At 36.2% G+C, this 14,888-nt stretch overlaps 3 protein-coding genes and 1 pseudogene across 3 annotated transcripts; 1 reads left to right on the plus strand and 3 right to left on the minus strand.

Moving 5' to 3' along the window:
- Positions 1-648: 648 nt before the first annotated feature.
- On the minus strand, positions 649-1,606 carry LOC106448226 (glutathione S-transferase T3-like). Its single transcript, XM_013890144.2, has 2 exons — positions 1,060-1,606; positions 649-725 (listed from the first exon to the last, which is right to left on the minus strand). Exons 1-2 carry the CDS (start codon positions 1,604-1,606, stop codon positions 649-651), a joined length of 624 nt encoding a protein of 207 aa, XP_013745598.2.
- A 405-nt stretch (positions 1,607-2,011) lies between these two features.
- Positions 2,012-4,176, minus strand: LOC125607910 (annotated as a pseudogene).
- A 345-nt stretch (positions 4,177-4,521) lies between these two features.
- Positions 4,522-8,036, plus strand: LOC106449509 (F-box protein At5g39250-like). The gene is made up of 2 exons (XM_013891260.3): positions 4,522-4,669; positions 5,042-8,036. The coding sequence occupies exons 1-2, from the start codon at positions 4,563-4,565 to the stop codon at positions 5,820-5,822; spliced, it is 888 nt and encodes a 295-aa protein (XP_013746714.1). The 5' UTR covers positions 4,522-4,562; the 3' UTR covers positions 5,823-8,036.
- Positions 8,037-8,439: 403 nt separating this feature from the next.
- Positions 8,440-9,961, minus strand: LOC106449510 (expansin-A22-like). Its single transcript, XM_013891261.2, has 2 exons — positions 9,686-9,961; positions 8,440-9,179 (listed from the first exon to the last, which is right to left on the minus strand). The coding sequence occupies exons 1-2, from the start codon at positions 9,888-9,890 to the stop codon at positions 8,566-8,568; spliced, it is 819 nt and encodes a 272-aa protein (XP_013746715.2). The 5' UTR covers positions 9,891-9,961; the 3' UTR covers positions 8,440-8,565.
- Between the last annotated feature and the right edge of the window lie 4,927 nt (positions 9,962-14,888).

The following is a 14,888-nucleotide window of genomic DNA, read 5'->3' on the forward strand; positions in this document are numbered from 1 at the left end:
GGGCCTCCACTATGTCGTCGTATGTATCTTCGAAGATTTCGTCGAAAATTTCGTTCAATCTTTCTTCGACACCATCGGATGAAGATGATGACATTTTAGGTATTCGTCCTTTTAAAAATATCCATATAAAAATTTTCAATTATATATTTTACAACTTATACTTTCAAATTTATAATCATATAAATTTAAACTCTTATTGTTATATTAATTTAAACATTGAAGACATTATTGTCTAAAATATATTAACTACAGAAGTTATATAACTGAGCAGGTGTTTGTGTTAAAATAGTTTATATCTCATTAAATCGTTTATATCTCAATTTAAAGGCATTTCTCAAGTTAAAATCGCAATTAAATAGATGAGCAGGTGTTTGTGTTACCTAAACAGAAGAGCAGGTGAACCAGCAGAAGAAAGAGACACAAAAGAAGCAACTTCTTGTTCTTACGAGTACAAAAGTACCAAAATATTACAAAGTCTCCGAGCAACACAAGAACTTGAGGAATGTAGAGGATACTAGTTTTGATGAAGAAGAGAATACAACTTGAGAATACAACTAGAGCCATGACTACTACTTATAATACATAATGTGAAAAAGATGAACCCGTGATAAGAAGAATCCGTGACATGAACTAAAGACCAAAAGACTTTCACACCTCCAAATGCACCCGTGACTTTAGTTCCCACAACCAAGAAGAACCCGTGACTTGCTTAACATGAGCTGAACCTGACAAAACAAATAAGACAACAGTTAGTATAGTTTTAAAGTCGCAAGTACTCTAAACAAGATTAATACCTAAAAACAAGGTTAATACATCATAACATTTCAGACATTAGTTTGAGTTTAAGACTTGTTTCCATTTCAGAGAGTGGCTCCTTCTTCGCGAGTAAACGCTCTAGGAGTTTATGCCTAGAGAGTTTTTCTTTCATTTCTAAAACACCATGTAGCTTTGACAACTCCTCTTCTCTACCACTCTTCTTCTTCTTATTACCAGCTTTCGCAGCCTTAACCCCGAGAGTTCTACCATCTGCTTCTCCCACTTCGTCTTCTTCTCAATCACCCTCAAACACTTGTTTGCGCTTTTCCTTTCCTCCGTCCTTAGCCAGATTGGTAGAGCACCATTTCTGGTCATGCCTCAGCTCCCTCCAGCAGTGATCCAGTGCGAACTTGTACTCGTTATTATTGAAGAATATATCTAACGCAGCTTTCATCACATCATCATCATTTTGACCACTTCTCTGCTCCCTCAGAGCCGCATCATAGCATCCAGAAAACTTGGATACTTGCTCGTTAATCCTAGCCCACCTCTGCTTGCAAGGACCAAGCTCTCTCGGTATTGTCCCAACCAGTTGCGGGCTTGCGTTGTAGTAGTGGACAATCCGCTTCCAGAAAGCACCAGCTTTCTGCTCGTTGCTGACGACAGGGTCCTTACTGGTGTTAAGCCAAGCACCAATAAGGATTTTATCTTCTTTTGGAGACCATTTCCTCCTCTCCTTCACACCAGAGTCATCAGGAACTTGGCTACCGAACCTAACAGGTTCGGGTGACTCAAGCTCAACTGGAATTTGACTATGTAGTAGGTCTACATAGCCAGACGTGTGAGCCATGTTTAGAGGATGCTTTGTGCCATTCTACTAGCGACACAGAGCATTAAGTAAGACTTCTATAACTAAGAACCAATTAAAGCCAATCAAATCAGAGCAGTTGGGATGATAGAAAGTAAATAAGTTTCATTTAACACCAATGTAATTCGACTAAGTACTATACTAGCTACGCTAAGTACTATCAATCCGGTCTAGTACTAACTAAGAAGCCATTAAAGCCAATCAAATCAGAGCAGATAGGGAGGTAGAAAGTAAATAGCTTTCATTTAACACCCATCTAATTCGACATGTAAAAAATTAACAGTTCACACCAATTCATTCAATGAGTTTTAGGTTTTATTTCAGATAGGAAGGTAGAAAGCAAACGTAGATTACTATTTGTTTTTTAAAATTTCAAAGAACAGAGAGGTACCTTATTACAGAAACTCGCGATGTACGCCACAGTCCTTTGAACCCTTTGCAACTACTCCGGAAAAACAATAGATAAAACAGTCAAATGTTTTGTCCAATTTCCATAAACGACAATGAAAAAGCATAAGGACAGATACTAACCACGCAGAATCAATAGGACCAAACCTATTAAAACTAATAGACACACCATTAGCTTAGCTGGTGATTTCTTCTTTGATAGCTCATATACTGTCTTCTCAAGGTTAAGCAGCTTCTGGTCACTCTCATCACCTTGCTCCTTGAGCCGCCTAAGTTGTGTCTGAAACTCCCTCATCTCCTTCATGATCGCCACGTCCCATCATTTCCAAACGTGGCAGTCTCCATCGTCAACATTGTGGCACGTAAAGTACCTTCTGTATGGATCTTTAGGAGTGTAAGAGCATCCGATAACAGGTGTGGCACCACAGTAGCACGTCGTCGGGATTCCTTCATCACACTCTGGTTGAGGTTGGTAGTGAACCGGCTCGTCATTGCAGTCGCTACTGTCAGCTTCATCGGCGTACATCTGAGCTTCTGCTTGAAGAAGAGAGGTTATGTCTAGGGAGTCTGATGATGAAGATGGCTGGCTGTAGCTGTAATCTTGTCCCATTATCGTTAACCTGAAAGATATGATGTAAGAACATTGTTAAACAACAATAATCATCATCAAACCAATGAAAGCAACGATTTAGAAAACGTAAAGAGAAGAGTACATCTTAGAGCAACGAAATCATCGAGCAAGGAAGCAAAGAACAAATCGATTGACCACTACAAACGCAAAGAACACTACAAACGGAAAGAACAGATCGATTGAACAAAAATGACAAATCAATGGGTTTTGAAACCGTATAACAAAAACATATAAGATCTGCTTCCGATCAAAACCAAAATAGTTTCGCAATCCTATCTACAAACGCAAAGAACACTACAAACGCAAAGAACAGATCGATTGAACAAAAATGACAAATCAATGGGTTTTTAATCCGTATAACAAAAATAGATAAGATCCGCTTCCGATGGAAACCAAAATAGTTTCGAAACCCTATCTACAAACGCAAAGAATCCCCAAATCGAATTATACCCAAATCTTTTGGAAACCCTAATTTCATCAGTCAACCCAAATCGATTGAAACACCATAACCCACCCATTTATTGAGAGGAAACAAGATGAAAACTGATCTAAATCGAGAAATCTACAAGTTAGGGCTTCGATTCACCTTGCTAAAGCCTATGGAGAGAGATAGCCGAGATGTCGCCTTTCCCTCGAGATCTTTTTTTTTCGGCTTCGGTCGAGAATGAATATTTTTTTTTGACCCAACACAAACACAAACCGAGCACGACCCACTCACACACTGCCACGTACACAAGGATCAAGTCCTTAAAATCCTTCGCGACGGACCAATCCTTAGAGTTATTACGATAATTAATAGTATTATAACATAACTTACCTTAGAATTAGCGCTAAGGATTCGTTATCATCCCGCGTTGCGGGTGCTCTAACAGATCGTAAGATTCTACCAGAAATTTCAAGTTCAAAATATTAATAAATCTACTATTTAAATGCAATAATTACGTTGGATAATATCTAAACATAATTAAAAATATTTTTTAACTTAATTTTCTTCCATTCCATCTCATTCACGTTCTTTTTTTCTTCTGAATGTTTTATCACTGCATTCCTTCTTTTTCCACTTATTCCACAGGAATCAATGGAATGTGATCTATTTTCTATTCAATGTAAATGGTAAAAAAAAATTTGGAATCTTTAGGAATTAACCATTCCAAAGATTCCTATTCCAAAAAACACACATCCAGTTGCGACCTAAATAAGATATTTAAATGTGAATAGAAAAAGTGGATCCCGATTATTATGCTCAAGTGGTGGTTACATCCACAATATATAATTAGATGCAGTTAGTATTTTTTATAGATGTAAATTGTTGAAAATAATTAGTTGGACTACTAAACATCTATAAACCGATGGTTATGTTTCTAATTTAATAGAATTAGGTATTTTGCCCTTGATGCGGGCTTAAACATTTTTATAATTTTTTGAAAAAGTTTTTTGTACACTATATTTATTATACTAAATTAAATCTTAAAATAACTTAATATTATATTTTAAATTATATAATTAAAAAATATTATTTGATTAGTATTTAATTATATAATTTATGTTTTAAATTTTTACTAAAATACTTTTTTAGATAACAATACAATATATATATAGAAATTATCTTTTTCTTAATTATATTTTTAGATTTTGGATAATTCAATATTCTATTTTTAATTATATAATTAAGAATTTTATTTGATTAGTATTTAGTTATATAATTCATGTTTTAAATTTTTTACTAAAATATTTTTTCAGATAACATAATTTATGTTTTAACTTTTTATTAAAATACTTTTTCAGATAAGAAATTTTTTTTTTTAATCTATTTTATGAGCTTGGGCTAGATTAATGGGCTAAGGCCATTTAGTTAATTTAGTTTCGCATTAATTTTCCTAAGTTTCTACAGATCTACCGATGCATTTGCTTGCTTTCTGTTACCCCCTAATTTCCCAGGAAAAGATTTTCAGTCGTATCTACCTCCCCAGATCATCCAGATTCAACCTCCCCAGATCTTGTGCAAGGTTAGTTTTTTCTTTCTTGAATATTGCTGAATCTGAAAGCATGGGGCGTTCTGATTCTTGTTCTTTTTGACCATGATCATGTTCTATTTCAAGCTTACGATATGGATCTCGCTCGTCTTCACGAAAAATACTGAAATTAAAAAAAAAAGATGGTGTTGATTTCGATTTCAACTTGTAATAATTGTATGAAAATCGCAGATTTGATATACCCAATTAGATAATTCTGGTCTGATCTTTTGTTGATGAAAATTGATTACGTAATCAATCAGGATCTGTTCTGATGTTCACATTTGTCTCAAAGTAGTTCGATCTTCTGTCTGAATAATTGATTAAACTAACCAAATTGGTCACTGTTTTTTTGTGTGTGTGTAGTTTCGTTGAGCAGCATTGTTTAAAGATGTTCACAGAAGAAGTCTTGAAGAATGTTTTTCCATTGCTTGAAGGAGAAGATCTTGCAGCTTGTATGGGTGTCTGCAAACAGTGGAGACACATAGCAAAGGACGATTTTTACTGGAAATGTCAATGCGCCAAGAAATGGCCTTCCGTCTGCAAACGAACCAAACCGCCCACCGGAACATACTACAAGATGTTTCAAACGTTTAGCAAACGGAGGCTAAACCGCACCCTCCCTCCTCCAAGGCTCTCCTTCGAGAACTTGGAGTTCTTCGTCGACATTTGGTCCGAAGATAAACCGGTTTACTCCGGTTTAATTCCCGGTCTTGCGATGGAAACCGGAATCAAACCTTTGCCATCAGGAATCAGCAACGTTCTTAGGACTCACTTAGCTAAACCTGATTACAAAATGGTTGTTCCCGCTGAGCCAAGATTCACTGTTCCGTTAAACCAGACGGTTAGTGTCTCTATGCTTGTGGGAAGGAATGATTCAGACAAGGTTGCTAGGATAATCAACCGGTCTGTCTTTGAGTATATCGACCGTTCATCATACCGGGCTCTTGCTTTCGAGTATCTTGACTTATCTCCTTATTACCCTTTTGTCTCGGGGATACGAGCATGGGTCTCTTTGCTTTTCATGGATGCTGAGGATATAAACGATGGGGTTCTCGACGTTTTTGGGATTCAGTTGGATTTCTGTGATGTTGCTGAGACTAAAGAAGAGGTTTTGTGGCTTCTTGATATGCTTGATTGGAAATGAAAACATGCATCACATTAGAGCTCTTACAGTTGTAACTCTGTAGGCACAAATGTTCTTTGGTCCAGTATTTTTTTTTTTTTTTTTTTAACACTAGTCTGATTTTGTTCTTTATAAATAATATACCGTTCTATATAAATAAATAATCTAGTTCTCGTTTAATAGTAGACCAAAACTTGTATATAAATAATCTAGATCTCGTTTAATAGTAGACCAAAACTTGTAGTCTACTACTTGTTTATACAAGTGTTGTCGCTATGTTTTATTATTGTGTTTTTTTTATCAACTATTTTAATATACAAAGTAGAGATAGCGGTAAATAAACTTCAACTTCTTTTTTTTTGTATTGAATTTTTTTAAAATTTTACGTTTTAAAAAAGGCATTTTTGTTTTGGTATATTTATATACAACCATATATATAATAAAATAGTTGGTCCACGGTTGACCCATATACATAAAAATTTTACGTTTTAAAAAAGGCATTTAGGTTATTCAGTTTCCAACAAAAGTTGGGAGGAGACTGTTCACGAACAGCATGAACCCTAATTTTTTTATTTAATAAAGAAATATGTATTTCACTCGAGATCATGTACATGAGTAGTTTTGTTTTTCATATTTTTAATAAATTATAAAATTAATTATAGTTGCAAAGATGCAGTAACTATCAACTCCAAAGGTTATTTGGTCTTTATGCACCTATTCACAAGAAAAGAAGAAATTTTGGTAGGAATGTCCGTCAGAAAAGGACTCTCTCAGAGTTCCCCAAAAGCGATTTGAATCTTGCTCCGGCGTCCGACGGCGCATGCGCGCACGGTGCCGGCGCCGGAGGCTTAGCCTCCTCCTTTTCCTTGTTTCTCTTTGCCATTTCCTTTTCCTTTTTTCTCTTTGCCATTGTTCTGTGGTCTTCTCTGTCTCAGTACGGTCTTTCGGTTTTTGCTGCTCGAATGGGTGAGGTTTGGCTTCTCTATCCTTACATTTTCTCGGAGGTTCTCTTCGGTTTGTTTGTCTGGTGGTTAAGTGGCTTCGATGTGAGGTGATTCGGGTATGGCGGTGCTGTCTCGTTTCGTTACTCTCTGTCGGAATCCGGAGAGCTCCGGTGGGTTCTGCTACCATGGAGGCGGTGGGTGAGTCCAAGTACGCAGGCTGGAGATGGTACTTGGTTCATTTTGTTCCGTGTTTGTGCGGTTAGGGTTTTCAAAGTGTGTCGTCTATGGCTCCTGGATGGGTCTCTCTCCGTGCGTCCTCTCTCCAAAAGTCCTCTACTCGGCCCTTCTCTGTTATGCTCCGTTTGAAGGCCGATGCTTTCTTGTGGTGTGGTCCTCTGTTCTCTCACTATGCTTTGTCTCTGTGTGGCGCCAGAGTCGGTTCTTTCAGCTTAGAGTGTTGCTTCTTCGGTTCTCGAAGACTTCAAGTGAAGTGGTGGCTCTCGGTTGCAGTCGTTGGTCATCATTGTGGCACACTTGGATTCGCTCACATCCCAGCATTACATAAGATCACTTGAACTTATGTGGTGGTGCAGCATTTCTACTCTTTGCAGGTCTTGAGGCTTCGGGTTTGTGCTAGGCGGTGATTTCAATCCCACGTTTTTGGACGGTCGCAGTTCCTGTGTGACTGTTACGTCCCTAATAAATGCTCGGTTCGTCGATGCGGGTGCTTGGCCTCTTGCGTGGCTGTCTGATTATGTTGGTGGATGCTCAGGAAGTCTTCTGTTAGCTGTTCTTGTTCAGGCCTCATCTATAAGAGCAGATTCATCGGGAAGGTCAAAATTACCGGGTTCTGACTCTCGTTTTAACGGGCTCTTCTTTTGCGGCAAGTGGTAAGGTGAATCAGCTGATGCCTCTGATCAGCGGTTTTGCTTGTTGGGTCGGTTTCAGCTAGATAGATCGAGTTGTTATTTAGGTTTTATTTTCTTTCGTCCGCTTCTTGTCTCTATTGTATTTCTGTCGAAACCTTGAAAAGCTTGGTAATAATATCTTTACATTTTTACCAAAAAAATATAAATGTCCGTCAGAAAATATCATCTTTTCTTGTAGTGATTTCATCATCTGGTTATGAAAGAAAATTAATCTAGTAATTACTTAATAAATGAGAGTTAATCCGAGTAATTTTCACTACAATAAAACTTCAAAAGGTTTATACTGTCAAAATAACTTAACTAGATGATAGTAACAAACACCGTGAAATGAAATATTTTCCTTGTACTTGGTCCAATTGGTGTGTATAACTTCTAAGTTTACATTGTGAGAACAAAATTATGGAAAAATAGGTATATGACTTTTCATTTTTCAGTAATCTTTCAATCTTGTCATTACTCAAACAAAGGGGCACTTACGAGAGTTTCTATATATATAAGCTTCCAACCGGATGGATTGAAGTCTTAATTCGATATAAGACGCCGGAACTTGGTAGCATATGATGTGTACTATGTAGGATGTAGCCACCATGTCTCTACACATATAAGACTTGGGACTTGGGAGTGTGCGGTCGTGAGTTATAAGAATGGGAAAAACATAAACTTCGCAAAAAAAGCTGAATAGTTGGAATCAAAACGAGCGGAATGCTATGTCAAAAGACTAGTGATGTTGAAGTTAAACCAAATGCATGAATTCAACACATAATATATTTGTAAAGGAAATCTCATTTGTTTAGTGTTGTCTTTTTAATTATTGTAAATTTTGCACCTGATACATCTGTATAATTCTGTAGAGCTATAAGACATATAGCTAACAAATCTCAAACCAGTCTCCTAAAAGTTAATCCTTCCATCAAATGTCTGTTGAAATCCCCAATTATTTGGTGCAACATTCATAAATTGCTTAACAACCCCATCACTTGTTCTAACCATGAATGATAAACCTTGTCCGGTCAACACAATATTGGTGGTCCAGTGCTGTCCCCAATTCTTCCTCATGTTTATCCATCCGGTCGTGCTTCCTTTAATCTGCATGGCATTAATATCTCCGGCGCCTCCTACATTGTACGGCAAGATCATTAAGAAATAAGGGTTTCCGCTGGTTTCGAATTTGACACCACCGTTTTTCGTACAGGGAATACGTCTGTATCTAACCGGGACAACCCCAGCTTTGTACTTGGCGATCTTGAGGAACATTGGCATTGAGAGATCAAAATGTTTTTGTGGTGGGTTGCACCATATGTCTGTCGTCTTGGTGTAATTTGCTGGACATAAATTTGTAGCTGTGATTTTAATGGATCCGGGCAAACACCATTGTGGATCACGCGTGCACATGATCTCGTAACAAGCCCCGCACGTGTAGCCGTCGTTGAAGAGCGCCGGGCTCAACGCGGCCGTGGCTAGACCATAGCCTTGTTTAAATAGATCACCGTATCCACAAGCTCCCACTATTGAATATATAATGAAACTGTGAGTATGTAATAATTAATAAATATTATGTGTTATTTTTGCTTAGAAATATTATGTATTTGATTGTTTGTTTATTCTTGTTTTTGTTTTTTGCGTTTGACTACTGAAAACGCAATAACGAAAGGAAAAACTATGTTGGTGTTTGCGTTATACTACTTTGTAAGAATATTTTATGCAGAAAAACTAACATATTTACTTTTGAAACTATATGATGATGCGATCACATATCTGAAATTAATTAGCGTTTAAAAAAGACTGAGCCTATACGGTGTCTTTTAAAGAAGCCTATACTGTGTTGAATTAATCAAAAAGTTTCTTGTGCAAAAAAACAATTCTGAATAAATATTTTCCGTGTATAATGTCACGAAAAATACGAGTCCTTAGCAATATTGAACCAGTGCCGCTAACGGAAGATATTATTTCAAAATAGAACAACAGTTTCATTAATCAGATTCTAAAAATATACTAGTAAATGAAAACTTACTTTGAGTGTCTCCACCATGGATGTCACCGTAAAATGTGGCTCGTGCATCATACCAATCATTGTTGAATCTGTCGGTTCCGGGTGCCTCGGCTACATCACCAGCGGGTGCTTGGGCTTCATTACTGTAGGTCATGGGCACGAACCATATCGCTATTACCATCATCAGAACTTTTACATACATCATTTTTTCGAAGTTGAGTTTCATGCTTCTATCTCTTCTTAACTATAATTTTAACTTAAACTTGATTGATGACTAATATATATATATATATATATAATTCACTACACACTTTTTATGATTATGTCACTACAGGAGATAGATATGAATACACTGTAAATATATACTTTCCTTATTGTAAAGATACGCTCTGAGACCATATAGAGTAGAAAGAATGTGGTTGAATGAGTTTATCTACAGAGGATGACTCTGAGCTTATCTCTACAATAAGGAAAGAATATATTTACATTATATTCATATATATCTCCTATAGTTACCATCATGGAACGTTTACTGAACGATGAAGATTTACTACAAACACTAGGTAGTAGCAGTATACATGCAATGCCTTGAGCGGAGTAAAATGTAAAAATAAATAATTTAGTTTTATTTACATTTTACATCATTTTTCAATTATACATGCAATGACGTTTTGTATCTTACGTTTTAAATGATTTGAATTGTGAATTTTGTATATATAACATATTCTTGGGCTTTAGCTATGATGTATACAAATTGATGTCTGTTTGTCGCTATACTAACTGGCAATAGATTAACCTGATTGCTAGACACAATGGATGTATACAACTGGGGAAATCACCAGTTCAAAGAGATGTATTCTTAGGTTCACCAACCAATAAGATTGTCTTATTTTATATTCGATATCTTTTAAAAAAGGAAACAAAATATTGTCAAATTATATTTTGTTTTTAAAATTAAAAGGTAAAAAAAATAATAATAATTACAAAAAAAATATTTTAAGTCGTCAGCATAACATTAAATCCTAAACCCTAAATTCTAATCCCTAAATCCTTAATCCTAAACCCTAAACCCTTGGATAAACCTAAACTCTAGGATAAATCTTAAACTCTAGGATAAATCCTTAACCCTAAATCAAAATCATATACACTAAAACATTCAAGCGTTTAGGGTTTAGGATTTTAGTCGTTTTTTATTTAGAGTTTAGGATTTATCCAAGGGTTTAGGGTTTACCCAAGGGTTTAGGGTTTACCCAAGGGTTTAGGGTTTACCCAAGGGTTTAGTGTTTACCCATGGGTTTAGAGTTTAGGATTTAGGGTTTAGGGATTAGGATTTAGGGTTTAGTGTTTTGTTGACAACATTAAAAATATTTTTTTTTAATTCTTTTTTCTGTAACTATTATCTTTTTTTACTTTTTTATTTTAAAAACATAATATAATTTGAGAATATTTTGTTTCCTTTTTTAAAAGATATCGAATTTGAAATAATGAAATCCTATTGGTTGGTGAACCTAGAGGTTCACCCTAGGGGGTGAACCCAAGAATGAGTCTTTTTCCATCCGATGATATATTTAAGAGGACATGGATGGATGCCAGCTGAAAGGTATGTAGTTGTGTAATTACTCTTACATAGTAACTTTAGTTGGTCTTACAATAAACCATAACGCTAAATTCAATCAATTTTGGGTACTAAATAAAACTTCCTGAAACCACATTTTTTATCAAAAATTTAAAGCAAAAACTCTGAAACATAGGGGCAAATTATTGGGATACGGTCGACTTAAAAAATTTAGAGAAAAGCATATGATACGAAAACTTACTCTACTATCCAATAAGACAATTTCAAATTTTCAATGGCTGCCATCACGAAGTATGTTAGTAAGATATCTTTATTGTTTGTATAGAGTATATGAGTAATAAACAGTCCTTACAATTTTGTTTAAGTAGAAGTCTTAAGAAGACCTAGAATACATGTGATTTTTAACCTTTAATAAATTCGAAGATATATGTAGTGGATGTACAATATGTGGAGAATATTGACTTCCCCCTATTTATGCCTTACAAAACAGAATAAGGAAAAGACGTGGTAGAAGGAACTCAAGTTTTACCAGAAGATTAAACTAGATGAGTAGAAAAGAGATGATAAGTGAACGTCGAAGAAGATTGATGAGTTATAAGGAATAGGTATAACCGTAAGGCATATGGGAATGCCAAGGTTGTTAAGATATAAGAGGATGTATCAATACATAAAGTGTGAAGTCGTGGTACAAGAGTACTCAGTTGGTGAATCAAGCTTGGTATAGACGGACCTGTTGAATCCTCGATTGATGGGCATAAGAAAGAAATCAGAAAGCAATAGAACCAGACTTGGTAATGGAAAACATAGGAGAGATTAAGTTGTTCAGAAGATTATGAAGAGGGTCTTAGATAGATCAGGAGTGTATAGAATACTGTAAGAAAAATCAATCTTGGAATGGGTGAGTGTGTGTATTTGAGAGTAGCACCCTTGGTCTGATTCATGTTAGCGTGATTGATTGTGCATGTTCTTGTTTGATTGTTGCGCAGTTAATCACATTAACATTCACCAGAGTCGAGATTTTACCTTCACGTATGGCACATCACCTAATGTTCCACATTTTCATGTTGTTGTTATGAGGGAAAGCCAATTAGAAAAGTTTCAGAAGTGATAGTCTTCAGAGCTACTCGTAATTGTTAGAAAAGTATCCAGACCGCAGTTGACAAGAGTTGTGCAGCAGTAATTTATTTGTTTCTTCCTCAAAGTGTTTGCTCAGAAAAGAAATGATTGATTGTAAGAGTTGGGGATCCGACAATCAGTTGTTTAAACATAGGCAGTGAAGATAAGTTCAGAGCAGATATCCATAATCTTTGCAGAATCTCCAGTGTTCATTAAAGTGTATACATCTATGTTATGAGAATTCGGGGACAAATTCTTTTAAGGGGGGAAGAATGTAAAGACCCTCACGAGCAGATAGGATTTTGGTCGATAAAAATCCTGCTCGACCAGTTTGGAGTTGGTTCGACCATAATTAAAATAAAAATCGAGCCAGTAAATTAATCTCTCGACGGGGCAGCCTTATGGTCGAAAGACCATCTCATGATTGTTCTGGTCGATTGTTAATTATTATTGTCGATTTTTATTCATGATGGGGAAATTTATTCAGAGCAGGACGAGATTCGAAGGATAAAAAATATTTAGTCGAAACAATCCAAAAAATATCGACAAAACTCTTAAAATTATTTCTGAACAGTCATATGCCTTGCACCTTCTAGCCTACTTGCTTCCTCAGTAATTAGGTTACATGACATGCACCTACTTGCTTACCTGCTTGCTCATTAGAAGTCCCATGCTAGTCACAAACTGTTTGCTTCAGCTGCTTGTATCTTTCTTCATGGAAAGGAAATGTTCAGCTGCTTGTGTTGCTTGGTGTGCTGAAGCATGTCACCAGCTGTCTAACCTCATCTTTGTCTTTTGTGGGAGCAAACCCTCATCTGAAGCAACTCCTTATGATATAAAATACCCTCTTCTCTCCTCTGGACGTCCTGAAACAGATAGAAAACTAGAGAAAAGTTCAGAGAGAAAGAGAGAAAGAAGAGAGAAAAATCTGTTAGAAAAATTAGTTGAAAAATTGAGAAAAAAATCAGAGAAGAGAAGTGAGCTTGGACGACCCTTTCTCACCATCTTGTGACTTTAATCAGTGAGTATCTGTGTGGTAAAGAGTTGGAGATTTGGTTTCCTGAAGTTGAGAATCACCCATGTTCTCCAGCCTTTGATTTTAATTGGTAAAGATGTAAGTTGTTGTGTGGATCAGTTTTATGTGAGCATTTCGGTTGGATTGACTGCGATTCAGCTTTTTTCTGATTGAGTCCGACCTTTTCTTGATGTGGTACTGATCAGGTTTGGCGTGGCTTCATCTTAAGGTGGAGTATCAGTTGAGTTCAGACAGTGTTTGATTTGAACCGGTAAACTGTTTTGCCTTTTGATCCAGATCAGTTTAGATTGTAACCAGCTGGCTGAGTTGTTGTTCTTCCTCTCTGGATTAATTTCTTAATCCCTTGTGTGGATTTATATTAGTTCAGTTCATGGTCCCCTAGCATCTAGAAACTTAACTGAAACGATTTATGTTTGAACCGAACTGAAGCTGTCTTGAACTTGCCTTTGTAGTTGTCCTGAATCTTGAACTGTGGGGTTGAACCGGACTGATTAACCTTTTTTCCAACCGTTCTGTTATTGGTACAGATGGTCAAGGATAGTGTTCGGATCAGCCGGATCCTTGTGGTGGTTTTAAATCGAGAATATTTCAGAAGTCGAGTGTGATTAGCTTGAGCTCGAGTATAGTCTTTCTTAGCCAATCTCATGGATTTAAAGGTGAGTCTAGATAGATGGTTGATCAATACTAAATGTAGATGATTGATAGGCTTTGTCTCTTGAGCAAATATTGAATTGGTGAGGTGTTTACTTAGTGTAAACACTTAATAAATATTTATGAATGTTCGTAGAGGTTTATTCCGAACTTAAGTACTTGTTCTCAAGTACTAATATATTATATTATTAAATATATGAGTATAAATCATGTGAAGTCTTACTGTATACTCACTCTCCCGAAGTTTCCGTATTACCGTGAATTGTTCCTGCGATATGGAACAAGGTCACGAAGACACGATGATGGAGTCGCACCCTGGAGGCTGTGTAACTGCATACAGCGTTAGATGTTCGATCTTGGAATATCTAATGGAGATGATGGTTATATTTATTTCCCCTCTAGGCTCGGTTAGCCTTGGTGGTTTTCCGGGTTTAGTCTATATATAAATATTATATGTATGAGTGAATGGCGGGTGTCGTGGAGATGATGTTTAAGATAAGATTCACATCGATGGAATGATAGACCTTATATATGTATTTTTATTAGTTGTGGAATATATTTCCACTGCATACACATGAAGTTGATTGCTTGAGATATTATTAATATATGTTAGGGTGAGGGACTAGGTTCACTGCGTAAACTAGTTACTCATGACTCATTTGTGATGCAGGTAACCAGTAGACGGGAGATCTTACTCTAGGACGGGAAGGAACATCATTAGCTAGCGGTAGTTTTATTATCCTTGCAAAGTCGTTTTGATATTTCTTATGTATAAGATTTATTGACCGAAAATCTCGAGGTTAATTTATAACAAATTTTGTAAGATGCTTTAGATTGATATATAA

The sequence above is a fragment of the Brassica napus genome, chromosome A4 (assembly GCF_020379485.1).
Source record: "Brassica napus cultivar Da-Ae chromosome A4, Da-Ae, whole genome shotgun sequence".
Classification (NCBI taxonomy): Eukaryota; Viridiplantae; Streptophyta; class Magnoliopsida; order Brassicales; family Brassicaceae; genus Brassica; species Brassica napus.

Excerpts from the sequence above, each read along its gene's own strand:
- LOC106448226 (XM_013890144.2), bottom strand. The coding sequence starts at position 1,606 with ATGGCTCACACGTCTGGCTATGTAGACCTACTACATAGTCAAATTCCA. Across the intron at positions 726-1,059 it reads GCGCAAACAAGTGTTTGAGG|GTTCAGCTCATGTTAAGCAA; the intron begins GTGATTGAGAAG and ends TTGTTTTGTCAG.
- LOC106449509 (XM_013891260.3), top strand. The coding sequence starts at position 4,563 with ATGCATTTGCTTGCTTTCTGTTACCCCCTAATTTCCCAGGAAAAGATT. Across the intron at positions 4,670-5,041 it reads CTCCCCAGATCTTGTGCAAG|TTTCGTTGAGCAGCATTGTT; the intron begins GTTAGTTTTTTC and ends GTGTGTGTGTAG.
- LOC106449510 (XM_013891261.2), bottom strand. The coding sequence starts at position 9,890 with ATGAAACTCAACTTCGAAAAAATGATGTATGTAAAAGTTCTGATGATG. Across the intron at positions 9,180-9,685 it reads CCATGGTGGAGACACTCAAA|TGGGAGCTTGTGGATACGGT; the intron begins GTAAGTTTTCAT and ends TATATTCAATAG.